This window comes from Euprymna scolopes, chromosome 9 (assembly GCF_053919585.1).
Source record: "Euprymna scolopes isolate OS-2025 chromosome 9, ASM5391958v1, whole genome shotgun sequence".
In the NCBI taxonomy this organism is placed as follows: Eukaryota; Metazoa; Mollusca; class Cephalopoda; order Sepiida; family Sepiolidae; genus Euprymna; species Euprymna scolopes.
In genome coordinates this window covers 135,930,239-135,953,912 of record NC_136490.1, presented here as the reverse complement: position 1 = coordinate 135,953,912, position 23,674 = coordinate 135,930,239, and the positions used below count along the sequence as shown (strand labels likewise).

General features: G+C 30.7%; 1 protein-coding gene across 2 annotated transcripts in view; it reads right to left on the bottom strand.

Annotated features, from left to right (window-relative positions):
- LOC145284856 (ras-related protein Rab-2) overlaps positions 1–23,674 on the bottom strand; it is a 175,913-nt gene that overhangs the window by 68,712 nt on the left and 83,527 nt on the right. For both annotated transcript variants that reach the window (XM_080133854.1, XM_080133853.1), the window contains exon 2: positions 1,859–1,930. In XM_080133854.1, coding sequence (XP_079989980.1) covers positions 1,859–1,930 — 72 coding nt within the window. The remainder of the gene's footprint in view (positions 1–1,858; positions 1,931–23,674) is intronic.

Genomic DNA, 23,674 nt, shown 5'->3' with positions numbered 1-23,674 from the left:
TAGATGTGATTAGGTCAGTTATTCAAAGGAAATTGGCTGAATTCTCTTGAATTAAAGAGAATATAGTGGCCAAATGTCCAATTTATCTTTGTCTGCCTTGGTTTGGGTACAGTAAGTGAGAAATTTGTCAAACAAATAAGTTCAGCAGTTCATGGATGTTATTTTGCTGCCAATGTGCGTGTTGTATTCTCTACGAGAACTTTATTACCATCTTCTCAAAAAGACGTTCTAACCCCCCCCCCCCAATAGTAACGTTATTTACAATTTTGAATGTAGTTGCGGTGCCAACTACTTAGGTCGAACGATATTAAGATTAGATGGAAGAATCCAACAACATGTACCCAGTAAAATTAGGAATGGAACCTACCAGGCAACGGACGTTGTTACTAACACATACGGGTCTTCAATTACTGATCATTTACTTAAAAACCAGTTTTGTGCAGCAAATTTTAGCACGGACTCTTTCTATTCTGAGTCGTGCTCATTCACTATATCACCTTAAGATCTTGGAGACTATCCACATTAGACTTAGAAAAGCTTCCCTTTGCAAGCAAAGTGAATGCCTCCTGGGTTTGAACGTAATTGATCTCTAGAGTATTCGACCATAAAGCCGTTTTATTTTAATCGTTTTCCCACTTTTTTTTTCTCCTCGTAAATTGGATAAAACACAATTTTAATCGCTTTTTCATTCTTTGCTTTAAAAATTCCCGATACAGTTTTGGTCTCCAGACATGAAACTTAATATATAAGGTATTCAAACCCATGCAAAACGTTATATTTGGATTTTAGCTGGGAAAATTGATGCAAAAGTGTACAAATTAAATGGAATTTGCCAGGTAAAGGTCAAACGATGGCATTGCGAATATGCATGCGTAACTTAATAGCTATTTGTTCATGTTTTAATTTTTAGTCTTGCAGCAACAGATCTTCATAGCTCAGGCATTAATGTCAAAGGAAAAAGTAAATTGTAAGGTAAAGTTTTGGTTTCGATTCTCAGTGGAGGTGAACAATTTTTTCTTTTTTTTAAAAAATTATTACTATATATTGGGTCCAATATAATATAAATACAAAATCTGCATTAATCAAAATATATTTTAGCATATTTTATGACTGGGCAATGCCAGGCAGTCTGCTAGTATTATATATAGCATTAGAACCACAAGAGAGAATTTAAAAGATTCATGTTCAATGAAACATCTTCACTGGTCCACTGTAGCAATATTACTAACCTGATTGAATTACTTAATCTGAAGTATACTATGAAATAGATGAGTCAATGAAAAGTCTAACAGAAGTCTCAAAGGAGTTCTGAATATCATAAACAAGTTTCATTGGTGTTGTTCATGCTTTTATGGGATTCTTTCATTAACCCTGACCATCTGTTGTCTGCTCCGAACTAAAAGAAACAAATGGTTGATTTGTGAAGATCTTAAAGTTGTTGAACTTGTACTAGGACTTCAAGGTGGTTACACAAGGTGTTCATGCTTTCCGTCCTTATGAGATAGTAGTGTTGATAACCAGCATTAGGTCAGACAAGAGTGTCCATTAAGCCAAGGATAAAAACCTGGATCACTTAACATTGTCATATTCTTTGGTTGAAACGAACAAGATATTACTTCTAAATCTCTATATCAAACTGTCTCATGATGAAATTTGTAAAGGCATTGGACAAGGAACGTGGAGGATTTGCTAGTCTCCATCAGAAGTTTCAACGAAAGAGCATAGAGAAAATTAAAACATGTATATTTGATGGTCCTCAAACTAAAAAGGATACTAGTTTGGATGATGCATTAAGATATATATATATATATATATATTATATACATACATACATACATACATACATACACAGACTTACCTATAGTCAGGTCATGTACAGGCTGGAACCTTTTGTCTGTGAATTGCAGCAGCAGACATGACTTTCCAACACCTGTAAAAGAAAGAATACAAAAGTAAATCATTGAACGGAATAGATTCAATTCATTTAACATCAAGGTTTATAATTTGTCAACCACCAATTTTCTTTAGCCAAATGAGAAAATATCAATATCTTACCAACTGTTCTCTAGAATGATGTAAGAGTAACAAGAGAAAAATGTTATGCTTGGTTTAAAAAAAAAAAAAAAAAAAAAAAAACAAAGAAACTCCAGTCAAGAGAAGAAACGTACCAATCAAACAAAACGTTTAAATTGATATTTTTGGTAAAGTCAATTTCAATAAATTAGTCATTAACAGATATTTAATATCAAACGTTTTAGAGAAAAACAAATGGTTGAGTCAGTTGTGAAATATAATTAAAAAAAATCTAACCACAGTCACATTTAAAAAAGCTTGATCTATTTAGTATTAAAAGCCAATAATGTCTTTGTCAGGCATTAGAAAAATTTCACACCTAATGTGCTTAAATACACTATAACTTATTTGTGGACCAATTTTTAAAGCAATTATAGGACTGAAAAAGGAATAAAATTATTCCGATAATGTTAATTTTATGTGATTTTTATATGTTAAATAGTTTTAAAGTATAAAATAAAAAAAAAAAAAAAGACCAAAGGGAAACTTGGTTTTTATTTCTGTATTTCATAACCTACATTCAGATTAAAATCAAGAGTTAGATTTGATTATATATTCTTGAGATTCCGTGAGGATCCGAACATTGTCAGTGAATAGAGAGAAGCTTGATTTTTGATGTATTAAAAAGGTAACCGAACCCCCTTTCCCATTGCATTATATGCTCCAAGCCAGAGAAAAGAGAAATAAAAGGTCCTCATCATTAATGATCTTCAAAATGTTGCCATAGGATGGTTGTGTCATTTGCATAAATGTTAATAAATGATCTTAGAATGTAATAAAGATAAGAGGCTTGGGTATAGGTGGCTTTTGTGGATTGATATGATGCGCTTCAGACTTCTGCTCATCAATGATGATTTTTCTCATTTTTAAGGAATAAAAAAGTGGACTTGGTTCACTTTCAACATCCTTGTAACTCTTGCTTCTTTTATTCTGTCCTTTATTTACATTCCATGAGTGATGTTTTTAATAAAGAGGAAAGAATTAGTTTTCTTTGTCAGAATCTATCCATCTAATACTTAGTTTTTAACTTTGAAGTTTTTTTTTTTCTTCTTCAAATGGCTTCATGCCTTGCCTGGAGAGATTTCCTTACAAAAAAAAAAAAATTTTTTTAAATGAAACCCAAGATATTCACCTATTCAAAATTATTTCACAATGTAAAAAAAAAAAGAAAAAAAAAAAAGTACCTTAAAAGTAAACTTCAACTTAATTGTCAGTGCGGAATAAAAATTGCTTGTTCACAAACTAGAAAACTTTTTTTTTTCAGAATTTAAATGATTTCAAACATAACTTGATTTCATGCTCTAAATCCTCCACAAAAAAAATAAAATAAAACTAGTTAGACTACCCGATGTTGCATGGATAAAACAATAGAATTAAAAAGTGTAACATCTTCATTTTAAAACCTTACATATTAACAGTATTTTTTATTATAACCATGTCAGGACTGATGATGTAATGTTTGTATTTTGTGTCAATTCTTATTTTTATCCCCATCCCCTGTACAGACGTTTCGACTCATAAGATTATTTTCATTATTAACACCTAGTCTTTAGAATTATTACAATAATTAACTATATAATATTCAAATTGTTCTTTCCTTCCTTAGTTAAGCTTTGAAAAAGGCCAAATACAATTTTTGAAAGACAAACTGCTTAAAAAAAAAAATAGAAAAAAAAAAAAATTAAAAATAAAAATAAAAAAAAAGGTGAGGGGGACCAAATTCATGAAAAAAGTCAATCTGGCAACCTTGGATTAAAATATGAGTGACCTCCCTTTGATATAGCCTCAAATATTATATGATCATTGTTGTAAACATACAAGAAAGAAACTCTTAGTAATTTTGATGTGCAGCAATTCTGCAAAGTTTATATTTGAAAGAAACAGGGCAAAAAGGAGAAAAAAAAAAGAACATTGTCAACCAAGAGGTGCTGGACTGCTTAAAGGATAAATTAAAGATGATCTCTTACAAGGTGATTTTATTTGTATTGAACTATGTAGCACAGTATTATTTTTTTGAGTATTTAATAGTACTTATTAATTTATCTGATTTGGGTCAGTTCTCTATTTAAAATACAATGGACACTATTTTTCATAGAAATGTTTAAACTTATATTTGCTGTGTTATTGGTCTTTTCTGTTAAAAAAAAACAAAAAAAAAAAACTAATTTTTTGCACTGTTCAGATAAATATCAGCTTCATCAAAACATTTCATTAAATATGTTTATCATTCTGTGAAATTTCCACAAGTCCTGTTATTATTTAGGGACAACAACAGTAAAAGGGTGAGATCTTATTGCTAAGTAGGTTTGTTGGGGATATGTACATCCAGGAGGTGCAAGTGAAACGAGTTCAACAGAACACATTCCATTAAAATATTTGTAAAACAGGCACAGTAATGTAACATTGTGGCGATGAGACAGGGGCTGGAGCTTAGTTGATAAAGTGGGACCGATTAGATTGACAACTCTTTTTTGGACTTTATCTAAGAGGGAAAGACTAGTGGTAGATGCACCAGTTTCAAGTTTAATTTAAAAAATACTATCCATTTTTCACTGCAAATAGTAAAGAATGGACAACCGGGGGTGGCTATGTTGTCGTCCAGCTGTGTAATAAATTCTGATGATCCTTTCTTGGATAGGCAAGTGAACACACAAAAGAAACATTTTTACCGTTAAATATAGTCCATTTGTCAGCGTTTTACTAAAAATGCATGACCAAAATTGTGCTCGATCAATGTACGACTGACTGCTCCAGCTGTTTGTCATATAGAAACAATATATAAAGTTGCTTGAATCAACAGGAGCCGAATCGGACATTAAGTTGTGCTGGATTTTGGTCCTAAATAAGGAGGTTTACTAAAATTGTATGACTAAATAATGTATAATTGCTCCTGCTGCTGATTTACTATTAAAGCAACTTTGGCATGAATGAACTACTGCATGTATCAGCATAAAACATTGTAAAAACCTGTTGTGGTATTAAAATAAATAAAATGAATATACTCACAAGTTTCATTCGAGAGGGTATTTTTTGGCAAATATTTTTAGATTCTATATAAATAGTATTTACAAAAATTTTTTTTTAAATATTAAGGCAGATAAATAGATACACAAGTATTTATATACATAATGAACTCCTTAAAAACAAAATTATTTTTTTCCAATTGTGTGCTACTTTTTTTTGTTAAAAATCTTTGTAAAAATAAATAAAGAATAAACAATTTTTTTTAGATTAGTCGTGCCTTGATTTTACTAATTTTGCACGACTAAAAATTAAATGATTTTATACGTCTAATTAAACCCTAAAAGACCGAGACAATTATTTGCCACAGTGTATTGGAAAAAAATAATTCTCAGTTGTTACAGGTTTAATTAGTCAAAGCAACTTCAACAGTTTCAAGTTTAATTAAAAAAAAAAAAAACAATAAAAAAAAAAACAACAACCAATAGTTAATACATTTTGCAAAGATTTTCTAGCATTACATTGTTATTGTGTTATAAAATTCAAATTTTAAAGAAAAAGGTCACTTGTAAAATTTTATTTGCCAAAAATCTCTCGGCTGAAAGTTGTGATTGTAATCATTTTGTTTTTATTTCAATAATAAAAACTTTATTATTTTTTTTTTACAAGATTAAGAAATAAAAAAAAAGTGGCACACTGGGTTAAAAAAAAAGTTCAATTTTTAAGAATTTACCACAAATAATCAGTTGTTTTGTTTATTTTAACATTTTTTGTGCTAACGGACTCAATAGATCGCCTGTGTAAGGGGGAATATTTAATAAAAATCTGAACTTTTCTTCAGTAAACATCTTTAGGTATGAACTTCTGAGTAAACTCGTTTTATTGTTTAAGACAAGATTGTTTTCGATATTTTACACTGATAGATCAAGTTGATCATTTGCGTCAAAGTTGCTTTAATGAGCAACAGTGGCAATTAGTCGTACATTGATCGTACATAATTTTTAATCATACAGATTTAGTAAAGCCGCATTTATCATAACTATGTCCATAGCTAAGAGTCGTTTCATTAGTTTCTCATTGAAACATACCCCCTCCCCCAGGTGGGGCGAGGGTGTAAGCATCCCCTACTCAGCCGGGCTTCACACAAAATTTCTACAATGCCTTTTTCTCCCATTCTGAAAGTATCAACTGATATTTTAATGTCAGGATTTTCAAATTTATTAAATTCTGTCAAAATTAGCTTCTGTATGATCCAAGTTTATGTGAAATAAAAGTCCAAAATATTAATATATTTAGTCAAAGAAATACAGAAAAAAAAATATTAAGAGAGGCACCAAGTGCACATGTGCAGAGTGGAAGGATAAAGACAGAAAGTCATTGAAACGAAAGTCTACTACATTCTCCAATGCTCCCATTAAGAATAGTTTGAATTATGACAAAGAGAGGAAAAATGAAGACAAGAACAGAAAAAGATCAAGAAAAAAAAAGAGGGGGGGGGTCTGAATTCTGCTAAACAATTGAGAATTCACATTGTTTTACTTTGAATTCTTCATTATAAACAATTCAAGCAAAACTTTGTAAAATCTTAAGTTTATCAGTGCAAACTTAAATCTGATTGACCTTTTGACACATTGTATATCCTTTTATAAGGATTGCATCAAACACATTAAAACTGCACGAGATGAATTTGCCATAGTTAAAAAGTACAAATACTATTGCCATTTAAAATTTTTTTATAGCCCTCAATTTTTTTCAGGAGAAGAGGCACTAGGTTTTCCACTAGATTGAAAAAGAAAAGTCAAAGAATTTCTGCAAGATTTGGATGTTGCACCTCCTCCATACCAAAACATTAAATGCTGTAATCAGAATGCATTTCTTACAATAAGAATTCTTCCATCCACTTCTGTACATTTTCTAATTTTTTTTATTTTATTTTATCGTTTTCTAAAAATATGAATTCATTTTACTTTTGACTAAATTTGTTCTTTGCACCTTGCCAAGATTTTCAGTTGTATGAAATGAAAACATTTTTTAAATATATTTTAACATGTTACAATAAATTAAAATATTAAATTCTATTAGCAAATTAGGTTTTATAGAATCATTAAAGTTTATTTCAAAACATTAAATTATTTAAAATCATTTCACAATATAGAGATTCCAATTGATACAAGAGCTAAAGTAAAGTAAATATATTTAAGATATATTGTCAACCACCACTGGTTGACTTCCATACTGTGCACACAAGTATATCAGGCATGTGTACACAGTGACAACATAATATGAGAACGATACGATGGATGACCTCAGAAAAATTAAATGTAGACAGTAGAGAGAGATGTGTGCAGAAAATGAGACTTTGAAAAAAAAAAAAAAAAAAAAAAAAAAAAAAAGTTCTCGGTTAATAGATGTAGAACAGATGAAGTATTAGGTTTAATTTACAAAGAAAATAAAGGCGGAAATGATAAAAATGGATTTGAGACAAACAGGGATAAATAAAGCCCTGGTCAGTGAGATTCATTTCTTAAAACTGTCTGGTGCATACCAGCATGTAAAATTTACATAAGACATGCACATGCTGCACCTCCCACAAAAAAAAAAAAAAAGTTAAAGATTGTTAAAATTTAATGGCAATATAAGAAGGAGTTTACAAAATTGTTACTTTTTTGTGTTTAATCAGGCAAATTTACCATTTATTAGTTATTGTATAGGTGTAGCTTTTAGGTGTATCAGAAAGTGGCCATTATAAATGATGATCAGAAATTTAATAATTCAATTTACTATTTTTCGAAGCTTATAACTACTTGAAAAATGTAATTCAAATCCTAATTTTTTTTTTTAATTAAAGGAGCAAAGACTAAATTTTAAAAAAAATAACAGCTTTAATAGCAAATTATGCAATATGTTTTTTTTTTTTAAAATAAAGAAAATCAACATATTTTGACTTGCTTATAAATATATATATATATATATATATATATATATATATAAATGCCAAAAAATCACTTAAAAAATATGCTATTAAATAGGTAGTTCCATCCCTCATTGTTAAGAATTTATCCATATTTATATTTTAAATTCCATGTATTTTTTAAATAAGATTTTTTTAAAGCGAGGGTCGTAGAAAATCGCATTTTCGCAACGTGTTTTGCACAAAGCTTTAAATAGCTGCTGCTGCTAAAATGAAATTTAGCAAGTACGGATTCGTCCAAGGGACATAAATAATGTCTCTTATTGCGTGTGTTAACCAAAATTAGCATTTTTCATTCTCCATAGTTAAAAAGGAAACGAACATTCACTTATAAGTTTTTCGCCTAGAACAAAGAAATCCACTTCAATTCTTTTTTTTTTTTAAATTCTTTAAATGAAATACACGAGTTTTTGATTGATATATTTTAATACTTCTATATCAACTAAAATTTTTTTTTTTTTAAATATATATATATATATATATATAAAAAAAAAAAGTTTTACACTTTGGACTTTATAGGTAAATTTCCAAAAAAACTATTTTCTTTTGTTTTAAATTAGAATATTTTCTTTATTGATCTTATATCTTCAATTTGTGATATGTAAAACTTTGGCATATAAATTAATTATTAAAATTTTAATAGACATTTCAAAATGGGGGGGGGGGGTGAATTTGAAAAAAAAAAAAAAAAAAAAAAAAAAAAAAAAAGTTCCTCTAAAATATTATATTTGGTCTATTGGAAAGAGCATAAAATTTCACATTGACCCTGAAAATATCGTAAAAATTGAACCCATAAAAAAATTGATAGATTTTTAAAGTTTAAAAATTGAAACATATTTAACTTGTAAAATTCTATTGATTTTATTACGTAAAAAAAATGGCTGCATGAAGGCACGCCGGCATTTTGTAAACAGTTTTTTTTTTTTTTTTTTTTTAAATATTTCTATTATTTTCTAAACAACTTTAATAGTTTATTTTGGGAGTATATTCCATACAGACAATAAACAACCCACTTTAAAAAAAAGAGAAATTACGAGTTTTTTTTATATTTTACTCACAGTTTTCTGTTAAGGGCGTTAAAAATTCCTCCAAATTTCTGATACATCTAGTGTAGCTTATATTGGAACTTAAGTCCTTTATTATACAATATTTTTTGTAATTTTCAGTAATTAGACCACTTGTTATATTAGAAATGTTAAATACTAGAAAAAATAAATAAATAAAGGCTAGCCACCACCAGGTAACAATTATCTCCTGAGGAAGGAGATGTATAGTTAAAAAAAAAAAAAAAAAAAGTGGATTTAGTGCCCATACAAAATTGATCTCCCACTCTAATTTCTATTTTTTGCCTTACACCAAATTATTTAGTCTTCACACACACACAAGCTGTTAATCTACAATACCAAATTTTTTTTTTTTTTTGTAATTTAGACAAATCATTCAAAAGAAATGATTAACTGTAGTTAATTTTTATTCGCCAATGAGAATAATGAGAATAATGAAAATATTGTAAATATTAAACAATAACAAACTTAATGTTTAATTACATTTTACAAATAAGGCGTTTAATGAACTAAAAATGTAAAAACTACAAATACCGTTTTCTAGAAAAAACAATGCTTTTAAAAATGAGGTATATAAAGTTAGTTAAGTTTTAAAAATAAACAAGTTTCTAAAACTTGTTTTACTTATGGAGGGAGGTGGGGAGAATTACAATTTGTAAAAAAAAATAATTCCTCTTGTAAAGAGGTTTAATATGTGCAGCTTCTTTGAAAAGTAATGAACATTGTTTTGATAAGTTACCCTTTTTATTAAATCACTTTAAATAAATTACTTTTAATACAAAAAAAAACAAAAAAACTCCATATATATGGGAAAACAGGGCAATCAACTGGATCATCCCAAACATTAATTTATTATGACTGTTTAAAAGTAATTATGCAAATAGCTGTATTTAGGTTTTTGCTTTTCAGTATTTAAAAAAAAAATAAATAAAATAATGTACTGATTTCAGTAACAGTAAACTGTTTTGATGGTAATATAGCAGTGATAAACGAAAAAAAAAAAAAAAAAAAAAAGAAAACTTATTTATTCATTTAGACATTTCTTAATCATTTGTTTTATGCGCTTTTCCCTGCTCTCGTCTATTAATTATTTAGGTTATTCACCTCCTCCCACTATTTTTCTTATAAATCGCCCTTTATGATTTAATTTACTGTGCAATGTCCATAGTTTTTTTAAGTATAAAAAGACCGTCCGGTCTAGTCTAATTCTAAAAATATTTTTTCTTCAAAATGGTCCATATCTAATGGAGTATCAGAACACTAAGGAGTTAATTAACCAAATTGATTTGATTAATTAGAAATAATCTGACAAAATCCTTGGAATTAGGATTTAGGTAGTCAATCTACGTTTCATTTTGATACTAAAATTGTAAGAATTGGCAGAGTCTACCATGAAGAATTTTAATATTTTAATGATAATCAAATTCAAGAGGACAAACTGGTCAATCAAAAAAATGCCAAAAAAATAATTTGTGAACTAATGAAACTGCAATTGAATAATACGTCATGCGAAAGGAGTAGAGATTGAAGGATACAGGTATCTCGGTTCAAATATTGAACAACAATATTTTGGTTTTATGCATTTAAAAATTAGATTAACAAAAAATAGATTAGGTTTGCATAACATTGCAGGACTAATGAATAGTTAGTCTAGATCTAGAAAAACTTTCTAAAACATGGTATAAAAATATACTTGTGACTAGTAAGCTTTACAAAGCGGTTTCACTCTTAGAGGTTCATTAGGTTAACTAGAGATAAACAATCGTTTTCTAAGGAACTACATTTAAACTAACTTCCAACAAATTCGATTAATTTTTTCTATGTTCATACAACTCATCCATTTATTTCCATCAACCAGTAAATTGTTGGACATTTAAAATTATGTCAAACAAATGTTGACCTTAGCTATAATAATAGGTTCAATTATGCTGACTTGATGAGTATAACTGGACATAGTTATATAAATATAACTGTTTTAGTAAGATTTTCTGCATTCTTTTAGCTTAACTTATTTTATTGAAAGTTTAAATGTTTTTTGTTTTCCTCAAATTTATAAAAGCCATTTCAAAATAAAATTCATTCTATGTTTGCAGTATTTCGCCTCTGATTTGCTAAACTTCACACCTTTAAAATTTCTAATTTCTCGCTCAGATGTAATCTATAAAGATTGTCTATAAGACGAGCTCACCTTCAGATTTTCTATTCTACTACCAGACAGAAATCGTTCCCTATTTTTAAGACCCTAAAATAGTGATGTACTATGTTTTTCTTTTTAATTAAAAAGGTAACTGATTATAATTTCATGTCGTTCCCCATACATAGTATATTTTGCTATTCAGAGTTTCAATAATGAATAATGTAGTTTGGTAGATTATGCTTTTGCTTATTTTGAAAGGTGAAAGTATATACTTATTCTACAGTTGCATCTTTCTCAGTTCTTTAATTTTTCTCTGAATCATTACTTATTTTTATTAGAGTAGTACTTTTTCAAACATACTGTGTGACTTAAATTAGGACAAGCTAGCAACAGACCAAAGTTGCTGGTGCAGTAACTTCCAAAGGAAAGGCAAAAATTGTGACAAAAAAATAATAACCAGATCTGAACAAAAACATCATCAAAAGGCACAACCCTAGTAACTACCCATGCACTACTTGGGAAACTTTCCACACTGAGCGTGAAATGCTACAAAGCACTGAGACCCTTACTAGTCATCTTCAGGACTGCATGATGACCTTTTAGTGACAATTTTAGTTTTAGTACTTTATTATAATAATAGGTTTAAATCTCTATAAGCAAACAAATACTAGAAAAAATAAACTAAAAATTAGATTAAACTTGAATTAATGGAAAAATACAAATACAACAATAAAATAGTTAAACAAAAGAAATTACACATTTACTTTACAAATGATTGTACACTACATAAATTGGAATGTTAAATATGCAGATATTCCTAGTGATGATATAAGAATAAAAAGTGATAGAAAATTCATAACATAATATATAGATCAAGACGTTTATTCAACATATTTTAAAAGAAACAAATTCAAATTTTATAAATATAATAGTTTGGTAGAATTTAAGTTTATCCCATTTTTAACATAATATTTAAAGAATTTTTTGTTTAAATGTTCCCATCAGTGATTAATCAAAAGGTTTACTTTCAAAATTGTTTTTTTTTTCAACTTATAGTTGAATTTTTAGAGGGGAATGGGTATTTGGCTATACAAGTTTACTGTAACATTTGCTTGAAATTTTAAAGTTATTTTTGTTAAAACCTGTTGAAACCAGAAAAAGAAAACAAAACAAACTGGGAAACAAATTAAACTTCTAAAAAATAATCTGTTTTCTTCGATTGTAGAAAACTCTGAAATATAGTTTTTAATATTAAAAATAATATTCTATGCATTTTACACATGTGTAAAGTGTTTTACTTTTAACTTAATTAAAGTCCAACATTCATTAAGTTATCTTTTTTTATATACATCCAAGAATTAAGATTCTCACAGGTTAATCACTTAAAGTTTTTTTTTTTTTTTTAAACAGCAGCTATTAGAAATAAACATTTTATGAACTTTACACTTTATTTTTATTGATTAAAACACTTAAAATGCATTAAGAAATTTCATTCCATTTTCTGATTAAATGTTAAATTATCTTTCAAATAAAACTGTCTAAAATTAAGTTGAAAGAAATATGATAAAAATTAATAATTTTACCGACAACCTATATATAATAAAAAATATCAGTTCTTGAAACTCATTTCAACAAGTTGAATATTTAAAATTTTACCTATTTTACACGAACTATAGTGAGTAATATATTGTTTCAAAATTGGATATTTTCAAAGATGTCAAAACTTTGAAAAATCAAAGTTTTTTTTTTTCAAGGAAATAGGATTAAACCTACCAAACTAGAGAAAACTTCATATCACAATGCAAAACGACAAATCAAATTCAACAAATTTAATTCAAATTCATAAAACATTATTCCAAATGTTTCTTAAATATTGAGAAAATTAAAATGCTAAAAAATTCTAAATTTTAATAAACTTTTTCATGTGTTTTTAAATAAGCAAAATAATTCCTTAAATGGTATGAACAGTAAAAATCTAAATGTAAAAAAAGGAATCATCCAATTTTAATGAAATTTCAGCATTTCTTCAATGAAGATAATATAAGGGGTTAATAAAGAACCAAGTCGAAAGTTTGTAGCAATAAAAGTGACAGAAAAACGGAGAATGGGTGTATTGAACACAAAATTCTCAATTTCAAGATGGTTCAATCCATGTACATAACAAGTTTTCATTTTCGCTTTAACAGCTAAAAATTAAATTTCACAAAGTAATATTCTCGAAGAAACCGGTAATGTAAATAGGTCAGGGATTAATACAAAATTGTTAATTTATCAATGTTTATTTGATTTGTTCAGAGTGGGTAAAACGTCATTTTTAACAGTGGGTACTATATTAAAATAACTTGAAAATCCTTTTCTATGAAACAAAAATTATTTAAAACGTTAGTGTAGAAAGAACATATTAGATATTTCCAAGAAAAGGGGAAATCACCAGTGATGATCTTGATTTAGTCACATTCTGACTTACTGTATAAAAAAAAAAAAAAAAAAAAAAAAAAATTCATTTCTGTAGTAGTTTTTTTTTTTTTTTTTTTTTAAATATTGAAAGACTATTTTTTATGTAGAATTACTACCTTTAAACAGCTTAATGGCCAATAAAAAAAAAACATTTTGCTAATGTACGTTTTGTAAGGAAATTATTCAAATTAGTATTTTAATTCAATCACTAACATGCATCCAAGAAAATTACTTCTAATTACGGATCTATATTAGATCTCATCCCATCAATGTTTGTTTTTTTTTACATGGTAGTCACCAATTATCAAGGCCCAGAGCCCACTCGAGGGCAAGGATTATTGAGTGTACAGTAGTCAATAGGATAATATTGTAATAATCGTAAGTGGAAATTTGGTAGATTGGAATACTTAAGGAGATGGATCCTCAAGAAATTGTTTATGTTGGACTTAAAGACAACCAAATTGTCAGCTATAAAACAGGCAAATGGAAGAGAGTTCCACAGGCGTGCAGTGCTAAGAAAGAAGCTTTGTTCATGGAATTTACGTTTTGGTTTAGGCACAGATAAAGAGTGGGGAAAATTACTGACAGTGATTTCAGCTAAACAAGTGTTTTTGTGAAAGTTTGGCGAGGGGGAGCATAGATTGGAGCTCAGTCGACCACTTGCCATGGAAATAACGATAAAGCAGAGAGCCTCGCAACCTCTTTTCTCTGGAAAAGAGGTTGCAGGAAGAGAAAGGGCATTCTCCCCTAAGTTACAAAGTCTATTTTGATCTCTGTCAAGGCAAGATAAGTTGCTTTTAGATGTGGCAACAGTACTCCATCCTTGGACGTACCTGGCTTTTATATAGATAGAGAATTGCATCAGTGGCGAGATATCTACTGGAATGGTAGAAGGATCCCACCATTTTTCCAGCAACCTTGGCAACAGATTTAATGTACATGTTCCATTTCAGATCAGGAGTAAAGATCAAGGCCAGAAGCTTATCAAAACATGGAGCCTCCGCAAGAAGAGCCATCTATTTCAATTGATGCCAGATAGAGATCAGAGTGTTGATGATGTAAAGATAGAAGCTTGGTTTTAGATGCATTAAAAGTAACCAGCCACCTCTTTCCCCATTGTACCATCAGAAGAGAAAGAATCAGAGAAAACTTGGTCATTTACGGCTTTAATGTGTTGCCATAGATGGTAATGTCAACATGAATGTCTACAAATGATCTAAGGATGTTAGGTTAGGTTAGGTTTTACGGCATATCAACCTTTTTTTTGGTTATTTAATGCCGAGGTCCATCATATTTTTTTTTGTTAGATATTTTAACTTATTCAGTCAGCCTTTTTTGGGTCATTAGGTGGGTTTTTTTTTTTTTGTTTTTTTTTGGTGGGGATGAAGTTGGATCGGGTAAAATTATATTCTTTTGTATAAATTGGCTTTTTTTTTTTTTAAAAGGAATGTTAGTATTTTGTTAGGATTGACTTTTTTAAATAGTTCTTTCAAATTGTTAGCGTTGTAATATTTCTGCCGGATATGCTCGAGGTCGCCACAATTCAAAATAAAGTGTTTTACAGTAAAGGGTTCTTGGCATGCCACACATTCTGGAGGGTCTTCTTTTTTTAGCAGAAAGGAGTGGGTTATGTGTGCATGTCCTATGCGAATTCGGGACAAAACTACTTCCTCTCTACGCGATTTTCTGAAATTTGGTAAACATTTTTCTATTGTGGGTTTCATTTTGAAAAGTTTGTTTTGACAATTATTCCATTTTTCTTGCCATTTCTTCATAATGAATCTATGTATTAGTTGTTTGTAGTCCGAGTGTGGAATTTTTAAATCGCTTACATCAAGATTTAGTGCATTTTTTGCAGCTCTGTCGGCTTTTTCATTGCCTTGGATTCCAAAATGACTGGGTATCCAGCAGAATTTGATATTTTTATTTTATGAAAGAGTATGTACTTTTTGTAATAGATTAATGAGTAGCGGGTTATTTAAATTTTGGTTCTTTAGAGATTCGAGTACTGATAAGGAGTCTGAAAAAATTATAAATTTGTATTAGGTGAGGTTAGTAATGAGGCCTAGTGCCAGGTCTATAGCTGTGGCTTCAGTATTAAAAATTGAAGCATAGTCTGGTAGTCGCTTCTGCAAGGTAGTGCTATTGGATATTATTCCGCATCCAGTTCTGTTGCCGTCCTTAGAACCATCTGTATAGATATGCTGATGATTTGGGTATTTTTCCTGAATGTTAAGTAGTTTTTCTTGATAGTTCAGTGGATGAGTTTGATTTTTTGGGAGCTTGTTTAGTTCAAAGATAATTTCAGGTTGTTTTAGTAGCCAGGGTGGGAGGTTTAGTTGGTTGACCTCATGGATGTTCCTGATTGTGATACCTGCATCTTCCACTAATGGTTTTATACGAAGACCAAAAGGTTTTATAGCTTTTACCTTTTGGTCAAATAGGTTTTGGTAGTTGGGATTGAAGGCTGGATTTGATGGTTGTGATTTTTTCCTATCGTAGAAATTGCAATCTAGTGCGTTTGCAATACAATCGTAGGCAGGATTGTCTGGGAAAGAGAGAATTTTGGTTAAGTACTGTAAAGCTAATTTGTTGCGCCAAATTGATAATGGTGGTTCGTTGGCTTCTGTATAGAGACTATCAGTGGGAGAAGTTCGGAAGACTCCCAGTACAAGCCTGAGGCCCTGATGTTGAACAGTGTCTAGTATCTTTATATATGATTTTCTGGTGACGCCATAAATGAAGCTGCCATAATCTAGTTTTGAGTGTACTAGTGATCTATATAGTTTCAGTAGGGTTTGTCTGTCTGCTCCCCTGTCTGTATGGGCTATGACTCGCATTAGCTGGAGAGTTTTATTGCATTTATTCTTTAAGTGTTTAATATGAGGGATGAATTGTCTAATATTAACCCTAAGAATTTATGTTCGTCGACAACAGGAATCTGAGTATCATCTAGTTTTAAGAGAGGATCTGGGTGCAGTTTTCTAAGCTGACAAAAGTGCACACATTTAGTCTTATTAGTGGAAAACTTAAATCCGTTTTCGATTGCCCATTTTTTTAAAATTTGTTGATGCATAGTTGGAGTTGACGCTCAATTATATGGATATGCCTTGAGCTATATGCAATTAAAAAATCATCAACATATAGTGAGCAATCCACACCTTGGTGTATGCATTTAAGATATTGTTAATCTTTAGATTAAACAATGTTACAGATAAAATACTTCCCTGTGGTACTCCCATTTCCTGTTCCTTAATATCAGAGAGGCATGTTCCAACACGGACATTAAATAATCTATTGTTGATAAAGTTGTTGATGAAGATGGGTAGTCTTCCTTTCAGTCCGGCTTCTTTGAGATCTTTCATGATACCATACCGCCATGTAGTATCGTAAGCTTTTTTCACAGATCAAAGAATATAGCAGTCATATGCTTTTTTTGTATAAATGCATTTCTGATAAAGGTTTCCAGCTGTATTAAGTGGTCTGTAGTGCTCCGTTGTTTTCGAAAAGCGCATTGAAGGTTGGTTAATATTTTATTTGTTTCAAGAAACCACATTAGTCTGGTGTTTATCATTCTCTCCATCGTCTTGCACACACAGCTTGTTAGAGCTATGGGGCGATAAAGATAATTAGAAGGGTTAGATGCATCCTTCCCTGGTTTTGGTATGGGAATGACTGTGGCTTGTTTCCATATAGCTGGAAGGTTGCCATTGATCCAGATGTCATTAAGAATCGAAAGTAAGTACTTTAATGGTTGATCTGGTTCAGGAATTCATATGTTATCTCATCTGGTCCTTCAGCCGTTTTATTGGCTTTTTTTAATGAATCCTTTAGTTCTTGAACGGTAAAAAGTTTATTATAAACTTCTTCATTATTACTTTTAAAGTGTAGGTTGTTTTTTTTTCTGATTCATGTTTAATAGTCTGGAATTTTTTATGATAATTTTTGGATGATGAATTATTTGCAATAGTGTCTGCAAGCATGTTGGCTATGTCCTTTTTTTTTGGTTATTTTTTTTTTTATTGTTTATACAGAGGTGGTTGAGAGGGGAACTGGTGTTTTTTCCTGATATTTTCCATATGGTTTTGTCTATGGTGTCATTGTTGATTTTGGACACAAACTTTTCCCATGATTCACATTTGGCTTCTTTTATTGTTTGCTGTGGTTTAGCTCTGCATATTTTGAAGTTGTTTGAATTCTGAGTAGTTGGTCGGTTGTTGAATTTTCTTAATGCAGCACGTCGTAGCCCGATAGCCTTTTTGCAATCATCATTAAACCAGGGCCGATTATACTTGGTTGATACCTTTGTTTTTAGTATGCATTCCTCAGCAATTGAGATGATGGTATCTGTAAAGCGAGTGATTGGGCCTTTCACATATTTTCCAGGTAAGAGTTTGTGTTTGCATAATGATTTGAATTTATTCCAGTTACCTTTTTTAAGGTTCCAACGAGGAATTTTTGAGTTTGTTTCAGGATCAAAGTGTTCTAATATTATTGGGAAGTGGTCGCTCCCACAAGTGTCCTCATGCACTGTCCAGTTGTAATCCATAAAGATACTAGGATCACTTATAGAGAGGTCAATTGCTGAGTATGAGTTTGTAGCAGAGTGAATAAAGGTTGTTTTTGTTATTATATATGCATAGGTTGTTGTTGATAATATTTTCTATAACGATTCCTTTTCTGTCTGTGTCTGAACATCCCCAACTAACATTGACCGTTAAAGTCACCTAATAATATGAAGGGGCAAGGAAGTTGGTTAAGTTTTTCTATCTGTTTCATCTATAGGGTCATTTGGGAGTAGATAGATGGAGCAGATTGTGACTGTTCTATGTAGGGTGGTTGTGGTGGCAATTGCCTGTAAATTAGTTTGTAGATTTATTTGGCTTTGTGCTGTGTTTTTGTTGATGAAAATGGATGTTCCTCCAGAAGCTCTATTTGGATCATTTGTTGTGAAGTTACGGATAGTTTCAGATGGTTTTAATAAAGTCTCTTGTAGGCATATTATAGTAGAACAGAGATTGGATATTAGTAGAAGTAATTCATTCTTGTTGGCTTTTATACCTCTGCAATTCCATTGGATTACTTTGTTAGCCATAGTTTAGTTTTATGTTTTTGATTTCCTTTTATTTTATTAAGAATAACAGTCGTTGTTTTCTACTATTTGATTATAGAGGTTCGGAGGCACTGTCGTCTGTTTCCATTATTTCCAAGGATTTAAATTTGTTCAGATCTGTAGTTCTGGTTTTTGACGTGGAGGGAGATCTGTCTTTTTGGATTTTTCATTTATTTTCTGTTTGGTTGGTGTGAGATTTGATTTTTTTTCTTTGGAGGGTACTAAGCAATTGTTCTTTTAGTTTTGGGAGGTTTTCAGTTTGTGTGTGTTTTTTGTTAAAAGATTGTATTTGATTTTTGGGATCTGGTGGGATTTTATTTTCAACTGTTTGGTAGTTATTTTCAAGTACAGCTTGAGTTGACGGTAGTTGTTGTAAGGTGGCCCTCAATGCCTCAACTAGTTCTTGAAGTGATTTTATGAGGGTAGAGATTTCCTTTAGTTCAATGTTTTCTAATGTTTTTAATTGATTTTTGGTTGCACCTGCATATGATCTAGTTGGTTCTGTTGTGGTGGCTGTTTCGATCATTTTTCTAGCTTCGGTAAAACTTATGTTTTTGGTATATTTTAGTTTATTTTTTTTTCTCTTTGATCCAGTTTTGGCAGAGTGAGGAGTATGCTGGATGGTTCTCACCACAGTTTGGGCATTTTATATTTCCTTGGCATTCTGTTTCCTGGTGTTCATTACTGCTACATTTTGGGCATACTGTTTTCCTGGTGCAGTATTCTTTGAAGTGGCCAAATTTTTGGCAGTTTAGGCAGCGAAGTGGTCTGGGGATATATGTTTCTACTTTAATGTTAATATATCCAATCTTGAGTTCAGTTGGTGGGGTGGGAGTATTGAAAGTTAATACATATGTGTTGGTGTTTATTGTTTGTTCGTTTCTTTTTATTGTAATTCTTTTAGTATCTTTAGGTTTGTTTTTATTTCTTCTAGAGAGCAGGTGTTTAATTCTGGACATCTGATGACTCCCTTTGAGGTGTTGAGGGTTTTGTGAGGGTAGGCTTTGATGGAACTTTGTCCATGTTAAAATTTCTTCGGCACTACTTTTAGTAGATACTTGTATGAGTAAAGTTCCATTTTTTAATTTGTTTTGTGTTCAGATTTTTGCTGATAATTTTTTTGATTATGAATGGGGACATTTTAGTTATTTGTGTGTTATCTTGCGATTCCAAGATTATATACTCTGGAAAGTTTGTGTTTTCATCTTCATCGCTTTCTGGATGGGGTCTTAATTTTTTTGGAAGCCATAGAATATTTTTTTTTTTTTTCATCATCCTTGCTCCCCACCCTCCTCGGAGCCCTAAATTGGGAGATGGTTGGGAGGAAACCCATTCGCCCAAGCATCTTGGGGATACAATGATGATATACTCAAACAGTGAGTATAGCTGCTTATGACGATGTTTTTCATTTCCTCGTACTCAGCATCTAAGGATGTCTTTAGGGAAATCATTGATGTAGATCAGGAAAAATGGACCCTTGAGGGACTTTGGCATTAATATAGCAATACATGCGGACGATAAAACGCTTTGGATAATTACGGATCTCAAGGGGGTTCTGCTAAAATCATATTTTAAAAACCAAAGCATCTTAAGTTCTCCAAATACCACCGTTTTGTTCAAAAATAAATATACTTTCAAATGAACTAATAAATAATAATGTACATTATATATTTTAAAAGTTTTAAGCAAATAAATAAAAATGTTATCATAAAACAACGTTTTCGGTAAGATTCAAAAAATAAAAATAAATAAAATATGTGGTTCATTTTTTTTGTTGTCTTATAGTTTTTAATGTTTTTTAATTGGGCTAAAAACAAAGTTTTCATGAACGGTTTACAAACATAAGCACTAAACATGTTTTTAGTTTGGTATTTAATTATAGAACTTGTGTAGTTAAACCGGTACTTCTGCAGTTTAATTAACCGTTTTTCTGTAAGTAATGCGCCAACATTTACAGAGTAGAATTATGCGAAAATAACTCCCACTCTAAATTCTAAAATTGTTTTTGTTTTGTTTCACACAATTTTCCTTAGCTCCATTATTAACCCAAAGTCAGAGTGGCACCCCCTCTCATAATTACACAAAGATCCTCTTAAAACCACACACAATCGTCTTTAGAAAAAAAGAAAAAGTGCACAGGATTTATCTCCTATAGAAAAAAAAAAAAAAAAAAAAAATGGTTAACTGCCCTAAACGCTAAAATGGCTCAAAAAGGGGAATCATTTTGGATTAAATTCTAAAATAATACTTTCATTAAAAGATAATCAAGGTATTCACATGTAATTGCCTACAAAGGTAAAATCACATATCTTGGAGAGGTGGTCAGATGGGATGGGGTTAACAGAAGGTATTAATCTACAATAATACCAACGAAATACTGCAATATATTCATTCTTAAACAGTCCTAGATTTTGATTTCAGTTATTTTTACATAAAATGCATTACAATTCAGCTTTGAGTTCTTTAACTTCTTTTCGTTTAATGGATACATGGCATTTTTAAGGAATTGCAGCATATTTATGTGCATTTACTGCAGATTATTTGGAAACCATTAATTCCTGGAGATTTTCAGTAGCATATTCTAATTCCTAGCACAAGAATATACATATGGTAAATTTCATTGTTTAATCTTGTGTTTTAACAAATATATAGCATTTTTACTGAAAAAGTAGTGTAAAAAATGTGACAAAACGCATATGGTCTTGAAGAGGGAAAAATATCCAAACATAACTTCCTTAATTTTAATTGCATTTAAAAAATTTAAAAAGATTCCTTAGCTCATCAAGCTCTTTCTATGTATACCAATATTTTATTTTTAAATATTTGAAATATTTTAAGTCATTTCAATTTTTTCATGTGTATTGTTAATTAATACAGTGAGCTTCCAATTTCTGCCCATCAACCACTACTCTTATGAGCCTATCAGAGAGAAATGATTTAATAATTGAGAAGACATTTCCAGCCATACCATAGCTGGAAATCTTGTGAAGTAGGCCTTTAATGCCATACCCTATCAAAGGCCTTTGATATGTCAAGAGCAATTGCCCTAGAGATTTGCTAATCCTATGAGATATAACTGTAAGCACATCTGCTGTATATCTAGCAGAATGGAAACCATATTGCATGTCATTAAGGTTAGTTCTGCTGAGGTGGTTGACTCATAGATTCCAGCAACTTGCTCATGACGCACAGGAGACTTATTGGTTTGTACTGAGAGGAAGATGACTTATCACCTGAATTATTAAATACAGGGTATACTGATGAGATTTTCCAGAGTGTTGGGAAGCAATTCTCCTTAAGACAACGTAATGATGGTTTGCTTTTTAAAAATCGAATGCTGAGGTGTATTTAAAGCAATTTAAATTAAATGTTTTTCTCAACACAGTAGTATTTTATTTTTTTTTTTTTACAATCCTATGTCCAGCTGTGCTCAAGGTTTTTAAGTTTGTTCAGATTGATAGATTGTGAGGATAACAGTTAAAAATCAAGAGTCAATCTTCACACTTAAATTCATTTATAATTCATCTATAATATAAATCTCACCTGTCTGTTTAAATGAATGTATGTTTGTATGTCTGCCTAAAACTTTCGACAGAGGGGACAGATTTTCACGAGATCGGTATCATTTTTGAAGCTCAACCTCGGACGACAAATGTCAAAAAATTAGCTAAAAACATTAATTCCTTCAGCCTCAACTGGCCACTTTTTTTTTTACAGGTAGGGAAGAAATTCGCTTTTTTGCCAATATTTTTAAAAGTCATCCCTTTTTCGATTGACTAACCTTAACAAACCTTCACCACTTCCGGTTTGGCGATGAGCACAACAACAAAGCGTCACTTTTTTTTTTCATGTTCTTTTCTGGTACAGGTTCGAGCCTGCCTGCCTGCCTACTACCACATTTTTTTGAAGGGGAGGGGGGCTCAATACACACCTTCAGGCACCCAGGCTAGTATGTTATAAAGAACAAAATTTACTGTCCACTAATTAACTAACATTTATGCACGTATGCCAAGGGACCTACTTAGTTGAAATTTAGGAATCTATCCTGCTATTTCACCATAGCTTGTGAGGGGGGAGTAGCGGATCCATACTTCTTTCCAAGAATTTGGATCGTTTTACAGCACATATTTAATTTATTATTGGAGCTAGAAGTGATTTTTTGTGATGCAGACATATTTGCAAACAGCATGGTCAGGTTTAGTAAGAGATTTGAGCATGTATATGGGAGCATTCCTTTATTTTAAACAGTTACATCTTCAATTCGAGCTTTATTTCTTCCATGGCACATAGAAATAGGAAACGAATTTTTTCTACCTTTAAAGAATTTAAGGATTGGTGAGCAATAGGTTGATTTCATGAAGTTCTAATTTGTAGTTATCCACATTTTGAAAAAAAGAAAAAACTTAGTAGAAGCATCTTTAGTTAATCAAGGGTTTTGTAAATCTATTTTTGATTTAAATTGGTCAAGTGACCGAAATTCAGCCATTTGACTACGCCAGGAACACTAAACAAACAAATTTTCTGATCTCATCAGAAGATGCTATTAGTTCACCTAGGCATTTCACCATAACCCAGTAGCTTCAAAGTCCTTAGTGAAAAAGGACAAGGCAATCAGCTAAAGACATTTCTCTTCATTTTCAACATATACCCTGAACTTCTGTGGAGTCCAAACATGTACGACCATTACTAGTGAAATTGCAAATGGATCACATGCAGAAGTTCAAAATGGTCAAGTCTTGTTTGTAATAATAAAGGTGGAGAGGCTATGATAAAATTTATTAACAGAAATATAATTATTACCTGTGGGTGGGTCTAGCTAACTCTAATGTACTAACCACTTCAGTCAAGCTAGAGCAGTTATCACATCCCGATTGATGTTGAACCATTTTCATCTATCA